The following is a 7810-nucleotide window of genomic DNA, read 5'->3' on the forward strand; positions in this document are numbered from 1 at the left end:
CACCCTGCAGCAGGACTTTTTGGCACTTTTAGCCAACACTAATTCAATCGGCTATTAGATAAAAGCACCAGAAAAGCCCCACTAAAGCACCCCATCTTTACAGAGGCTGCAGAGGAGGGTCTGAGCAGGACTCTTTTAGCATGTGCGTGGCTCGCCACAGGACTGCGCCAAGTTAAAAGTAAAGTGCTGTTTTTTGTGGTGGGGGTTACATCTGCAAAAATACACCAGCAAAAAACAAAGATGGTACCTATGGCCCTCTCTACCCTGAAAGGTACTGGAGGGAACTTTCAGCTACCCCTCCAGTGGCCAGGGTTGTATTCTCTGGCTTTTAGAGCCCTGACCTGCCACAAGATTTGTGTGAGGGAGTCAGCACCTGCCTTCCTCTGTGCTGTCACTATTGAATAGACATATTGCTCAGTCTGGGAGTTGCAAGTCCAAGCAGGGACCCCCACAAAACCCCTGTTTGTACTTCAATCTGGTCTTGCCTTTAGAGCCACATGTCGTCCACAGTCAGCTCTGATCTTGCCACCAGCTGCATGACAGCAGACATCAGGGAAACAAGAGGCCCCATGAGATGTGTTATGGGGCTTCAGGGAGCCTTGGTTCTGGATGGACACTAATGGGGCAGCTTCAGCAGTAGGCAGGTGGGTGGCATTCCAGTGCAGAGTAGTTGTTCGTGGAGGTTTTCCAAGACAGTAGTGACAAGGGGATGTCTAATAGCTAGAGCTTCTTGGGTACTTCTGAGGCAGCTTTCCGTCTTCAATGTAATTCATGCTCTGGGTGGGAAGACACCCATGGAGAAGACACTTCTATGGGGAAGCATAAAGTAGGGACTCCCAGACTTTCTTTATCCCATTAAGCTCCACCTGAGGGATACCAGTGATGTCTAGAAGTAAACAGTTCAAAAGGAAATGGATATCAATGGTGCCCTGGAGAAAACAGTCTCTAAGCAGCTGCCAGATTTCCAATTCCCACACCATCCAGACACTTCAAATGAGTTGCAACAATATGGCTTACATGCCCTGTTCACACTAGGCCCCCCTTAGTTATGTGGTTGGGAGGGTTGCAGCCTTGGTAGCACTGATGAGGAACATTACCATGAAATCCCAGCCCTGGAACATGCACTCACTCTTATTACAGCTGCTCCAAGGGCTTTTCCCATCACTGCTCTGGCCCAGGTTCCTCCCCACCACCCCCTCCAGCCTGACAGCAAGTGTCTATGTAGCTATCCCATCTACACAGGGCATGAAGCCCCACTCCATCTTTGTCACTCAAGCCAGGCAACTCTAAGGCAAATCTCCCCCAGGATTTCTGTTCTTGCTGGCAGAGAGATCATGGGGAAAGTTGATAGTACCTTTCTACTCCCAGCCTGCCATTCAGGGGACTTGGGCTGTTTGCAAGAGTGAGATGCCCAGTCTGGCCCAAACTGATGGCATTTTAAATGTGGTAAACAAAATCAAGAGAGCCTGAACTAGCCTAGCTAGTTCCTTTGCCTGTATGGTTAGGGCAGAGGTCAAATTCAAGCTTCTGGTTAGGCCTCTTGCTGTTTGGTCTCTTCAGTAGACTCTATTGGCCTGTACTCTTTGGTCTATCTATCCAATAGACTCTATTGCACTGTACTGTTCCCCACTGCTGATGGATCATCTGGTATTGTCCAGCAAAGATACTTCTTGATAACATAGGAACAGCTGATAGGCTATACTGGCAGTGCCATGCGGACCAACACAGGTAGGAGGATGGATCATATTGCAGCATAACACAGGACAGATTTGCACCTTTATAGACTAACTAAATCAGAGATGTATAGTATAAGCTTTTTTGAGCCTGTAATCACTTCTTCAGATGCTCTGGAAGGTCATGCATAGAGCAGTGTATCAAGTAGTGTGTGTGATTGTCAACTAGGGAGGAAGGGAATGAGGAGCTCAGGGGAAAAACAGGATAAAATGTGTTCTAGACATGGTTTTGAGGTTATTTCCATGTTATGTTACTCATAGCCACAGAGGCATACAGGAGTGAGGGACCTTTTCCTTACCCCCAGCCTCAGCCAGACATTTCTCAGCATTTTCTGCAGCTGTGATAGACGTGATCCTGTCCAGTCTCTGCTCTCCATGACGGCTCACCTGTCACTCACTTTTCTCTCTTTGCTTTCCTGTTGTATAAGTTATGTTGTTCTCTTGATGTAAGCCCTGAGCCTTTGTTGGGAAAAGTATCATATACATTGCATACATAAATACACAAATAAATAAAATGGACCTGTGTCAGCTATTATCCCCCAACCCTAGCTCAGGAGTTCCAGGGGGGCTCTCTTGCTAACCCAGAAAGAGGAATTCCATTGTTTTGTGTTGCAGTGTTTGCCTTGGTTTAATCAAAGGAATTTGTTTTCCTAGCCCTGAGATTGAGGCTCCCTATGTCAGTGAAGAGGAGAAAGAGAGACTGCTGGGGCTGTATCAATACCTACACAGCCGAGCCCACAACTCGTCACATCCCCTGAAGAATATATACTTCACTGGACCCAATGAGAACCTCCTGGCTTGGGTAAGAACTACTTGTCCTTCGTACCACTGCACAGCCACCACAGAGCTTACCACAACCTCATTAAAGCCAGCAGGATGTTTGAACCTAGAGCATAGCAAGGAAGCAGTAAGAGCTAAAGAAGTATCTTTGGCTGGAAACAGTAGTAGATTCTTATCCTCTTGTAAGGACCAGTAACTAGACAGACAAAGACCCTCACACACCTATTAAGGGATAACGTAACCAGGCAGGAGAACAAGATGCTGACATAATCCAGCTAGCATGTACATGTGTCCCATTGTCCTCTAAAACGAATTGCCTCTGAATTAAATCTTATATGTGCTGAAATACTGTCATGATAGATGCCCTGGAAATATCTATTGTGTATGAGAGAGATTCATAGCTTTTTCCTGTTTGCAGCTAAGGACAGTTTCCTTTAGCTCAAATGGCAAAGTCCTGACTTTAGACTAGGAAGATCTGAGTTTCATTCCTCCCAAGTCCGAGAAGTTCCAGCTGACTGTGGTGTTGCAGCATAGGGGCAGCCATGATGTCCCAGATATCCAGTGTGATGGTGTGGACTGGCTAGCACCTGGCGCAGAAGGGGTTAAAGAGAGCTTCTAGGCTGGGTGGCCCTGCCCTGGTATGCTTGCAGTCGGTTGCAGACCTCCAGGAGTGGTATTGAAGAGGGAAGTCAGGCTGAAAGTGGGGAGGACTCTCAGTACTAACTAAGCCTGGCTCTTGGTCAGACATATTATGAGGAGTAAAGTTATGTGGATTCCCAGGTCAGTTAGGGTGCCTTGATAGATTGTAACACAAGGATCAGGCAGCTTCCCTGGTGCCCTGTTATACCCAGAAATTTGCAATGAAGCTCCCTTGATGCATCCCTAAGCATCTGATGTGTCCATAGCCTTTGTCTTTTCACACAGCAGCTGGGCAGTCTTGAAACTTCCAGACCCTGACGCTTCATAGCCATGTAGTGTCACAATGGCAGTGCATTTCAAGAGATTTCTAAGGTTTTACTGTGAGCCTGGGGTTGCCACTTGTGCCAAAGGTGGTGAGGAGGCCCGGGTTTCACCTGGATTAGTAATGCTGTTATGGAATAGTCCCATGTCTCCAGATCAGTCTCTGGAATGACACAGCCTTGTTAGGGAAACAAGGAGATACTACTTCCGTCACGGGACAGCCGCATCGGAACAATACCTTTGCCATGCTGCAGAGTACAGTGGGAATCCTAAGAGGAGCTAGACAAACTGTCACCTATCAAACAGGGTCAGTCCAGCATTCTGCAGCACAGCCCAAAGCTATCATCCTCTTTAATATGGGAGCACAGTCCCTAGGGGCTACAGGTCCCAGCATGCAGTATTCTGGCTTGAGTTGAGATGTCTTGCTGCACTGTATGCTGTGAGCTGTCATCTCTATAGGCCTCATTTCCCTACTAAAGATAAGGAGTATAGGATCTACTCCATTGGATGAGAATTACTTGCAGGCCTGGGCTCCTGGCAAATTCCCAGTGCGGCTCTTAAGTGGGCATAACTTAGGCATCACTTTGAGTCTGTAAAAGACCAGAGAGTCAAATGGAGGAAAGTTAATTACATCAGCTGTTTGTAGAAAGCCAATGAGATCCCAGTAATAAGGTCATGGTATTCGGTATTTAAACATCCATGAGCAGAGTGATTGATGTAAATTACCAGAATAGGCAAATATACCTTGTTCATGAATTAGGGCCACCATCATTGAATGCCTCAGCCTCTGCTGCGATGTGCTTCATGCACACATTGCTCTTTTTCCCCTTGTACAGATGGGAACTGAAGCCTACCTACAAGTCAGCAGCAGGCCTTAACATTCTAGGCTAGGACTCTAACTACGAGACAGTCATACCTTTGTGCTCAGAAACTGACTGGTGTATGCTCCCCCTTCCCCAGGTGACCAGTGCCTTTGAGCTCTATGTATGCTACAGCCCCCTGGGGACCAAGGCAGGTGCTATCAGCACTGTCAACAAGCTCATGAAGTGGATCCGTAAGGAAGAGGATCGGCTCTTCATCCTGACACCACAGACCTACTGATGGGTGCTGGGAAGTCATCACTGGCCTAGAGAAGCTCCGACAGCACTGTGTAATCTGTTCCGAAAGATGGGCTCTTCTCAGGGCAGACCCGGGCCCCTTGTGAGCATGGTGGAAAGGAAGGTGGGGATGCAGGAGCAGAGCCGTCTGGGAATGTGCAGGAAGCATATTCCTGGATTCATTAAGTAGCTGATCTTAAAACCAGAAATCATTACTTCCCAAGCCATATGCACCATTACTCTGGGGCTGGGAGCTGATGAGAACTTCTTCCCAAGGGGAATGCCACCTAGCCTACCCATCCCAGATGCACATTCCTTGCTGAAGCCTCCAGTGCATCAACAATGCCTGCAGGTTCTTAGTCTGTGTATTGAAAACTGAAGCTGTGCTATCTCCCCAGGAGACTTTCTTGTGTTTTGGGGTAAATCTCTGTGGTGCTGTGGTCTCTTAAGTGGGGGGTGTAAATCCCTGGGTCACTGGAGAGAGGTGGGTTAATCTATTCTTGGGTTTTTCTTCTGTGTTAGGACCCTAGAACCCCTGATCCACTCCCATTTTTCAGTTTCTAGGAGGAAAGTCAGCTGGAGGAATCACCTAGTGTAAGCCCCTCCTCATGGGCCACCCCTGTATGAGCCATCCCAGACCAGCATTAGTTTAACCTGCCCTTAAATTTCTACTGACAGAGACTCCAAAACCTCTCTGGGTCACCTTGTGAAAGACACTCATTTCTGCTCTTCTCCATCAGTAGAGGCTACTCTGAGAGCACAAAAGTGGCACCTCCCCTACCAACCATCCCAACTAGGCCTGAGGTGCTGGCACCTGCCTGCCCCTTCCCTCCCAGTCTCTGACCTATGTACCTGTGTACTGTCCCAGACACTTCCAGGGGCTCACAGGCCAGCTCCCTCCTACAGGGCAGCTATGGTTTTCTAGGATGTACAATGGACAAAGGAGAAGTTGCCAGGGGCAGGAAGAATTGTACTGTCCAGGGTCTGGATCATATGTCCAGCCCATCTTCTTGCTGCCATCCAGCATTTCCCCTACTTTCAGCATCTCTTACCAGCACCTCTCAGCAAGGCAGATGGTCCTTCATCAAAGAGGCTTGCCATGAGGAATGGGAGCTGGGAGGCAGGGAGCAGTCAGATGAAGGAAAGCAAGCAGGTCTCTGGGACTCCGCTGCAGTTTAATGCCCTGAGATGAAGCTACTGGCCTGCCTCTACCAGAGACAGAACTCTGATAAGCCTCCCTTCCCCCTGCACTCGGGTCCAGGGGGTTTGTGGGGCTTGGTTCTAGTGATGAGGGAAGCTACAGCCACACAGCAAGGAGGAGGCAATGCAGCTGGCACAATGTGACCTCGGCACCTTGGTGGAGGTGTGGAAAGAACTGCCTGGCTGAGGAAGAGGATTAAATAGAACTACTGGATGGGCAGAGTCACAGGAAAGGGAGTGCTTTGTGCTGATTCAGCAAGCCTGGGGCCATGCACATCCATGGCTCTATAAGAGCAGACACAGTGCAGTGGGGCCATGTAAAACTGTGGCTGTCACTGGCTTGGAGCTCCTGAGCTCCTGCTCCTGGGCACATGCCTCTAGCCCTTCCCTCCAGTAGGATCTGTACCTCTGTGTTATCCTCAGGAACATAAGGACATAATTGCCATACTGGATCAGACCAATGGTTTCTCTGGCCCTATAACGTGTCTCCAACAGTGGCAGAAGTGGATGTCTCTAGAGTGATCTATCCCCTAATCAGTACCCTCCCTGGCATCCACCATTATAGGTTTAAAGATGCCAGAGGGAACATTTTTAACCATTCTGTTCAATAGTCATTAATAGATCTATCATCCATGAATTTATCGAATCCCTTTTTGATCCTGGCTGTGTTATCTGCCTCCACTACTTCCTATGGCAATTCATTCTACAAGTTAACTACATTTTACATAAAAAAGCACTTTATCTTATTAGTTTTAAACTTCCACCTACTAATTTAGTGTGTTCCCCCTAGTTCTAGTATTCTAGGACTTGGTGACCAATAGTTCCCTGTTCATTTTGTCCACGCCCTTTATAAATTTATAGACCTCTGTCACATCCCCCCTCAGCTTTCTCATTTCCAAACTGAAGAGTCCTGGCCTTTTTTAGTCTTTCCTTCTATGGCAACTGCTCCATAGCCCTGATCATTTTGGTTGTCCTTCTTTGTACTTCTTCCAATTCTACTACATCTTTTTGAGACGTAGAGACCAGAACTGAACACAGTACTCAAGATGTGGATGTCCAAGGGATTTGTATAGTGGTATGATGTTTTCCATTTTGTTTTCATTTTCCTTCTTAATGATGCCCAACATTTTATTGGCTTGTTTTGGCACCGCTGTATATTGACCGTATGTTTTTAGAGAACTATCGACAAGGACTCCAAGGTCTCTTTCCTGAGTTGTAACAGCTGGGCTTAATCTCTCTATCAGCCAGCCCCTCCAGGCAGATGCAGCCACAGCTGCCGACCAGGCCTATATCCCCTAATTGAGAAGCTCATCCTGCCCCCCCAGGGCAGCCCTGGATGAAGAGTCATCCCTTGCCCTGGTGAGAGAGGGTTTCTATGGGTGCTGGCTCCAACCTTCCTGCACTCAATTCTTCAGGTCCCCAAAACAGGTGCTCTCCCCTTTCCTGCTGGGGGCTAGATTATTATGGCCTGCTCAATGGATGGTCTGGGCCCAGCACTCCTACAGTGATGAGTCCTGGTGCGTGAAAGGATGAGGAAAATGAGTGTTCAATAAAGAGCTATGATGAAACAAGCCATGCAGCAGCTAGTGAGTTTTTTTTATTGCCCATAAATGGCCACATGATGGCAACAGAGAACATGAGCTGGGGAAGGACTGGCTGAACTGGGGACAGGAGTCAGCTTCCACAGAAAACTCCAACCTTACCCCTGCAAATTGCCCTTGCTCAGCGGTATAACTTGACATTTTGTTGCTGTGGGACAAGGGTGCCAAGCACATACCTCCTTGCATAGGGGCCACTGCAGCTGCAATGGCGGCTGATGCTGTCCCAGCAAGAGCTCCCAGAAAGCTGGCACTATGGTGGTAGCAGCACAGATTTTGTTGGGGGGTTGCCATTCTGGCCCCCCTATAACAGTGCCTGGTGCTAGGGCCCTGCTTGTCCACCCCTAGTCATGTTACTGCCCTTGCTGTAGCCCAGCCTGTCTCCAGCTGATTTGGTCAGTATGATGGTTGTTTGAGAGTTGGAGTTATTAGTGATAACTGC

The 7810-nt window shown here is 48.1% G+C and overlaps 1 protein-coding gene across 2 annotated transcripts in view; it reads left to right on the forward strand.

The window, feature by feature from the left end:
• The window catches only part of MON1A (MON1 homolog A, secretory trafficking associated), a 24238-nt gene extending 16897 nt beyond the window's left edge, over window positions 1-7341 (forward strand). Inside the window, exons 5-6 of one of the 2 annotated variants that reach the window (XM_006024991.3) lie at window positions 2388-2535; window positions 4434-7341. In XM_006024991.3, the coding sequence (XP_006025053.1) occupies window positions 2388-2535; window positions 4434-4574 (289 nt within the window). In that variant the 3' untranslated portion in view covers window positions 4575-7341. Of the gene's footprint in view, window positions 1-2387; window positions 2536-4309 lie in introns of both variants that reach the window. The other variant, XM_025205789.1, reaches the window with a different exon arrangement.
• The last annotated feature ends 469 nt before the right edge of the window (window positions 7342-7810 follow it).

The sequence above is a fragment of the Alligator sinensis genome, unplaced genomic scaffold (assembly GCF_000455745.1).
Source record: "Alligator sinensis unplaced genomic scaffold, ASM45574v1 scaffold467_2, whole genome shotgun sequence".
Lineage (NCBI taxonomy): Eukaryota > Metazoa > Chordata > Crocodylia > Alligatoridae > Alligator > Alligator sinensis.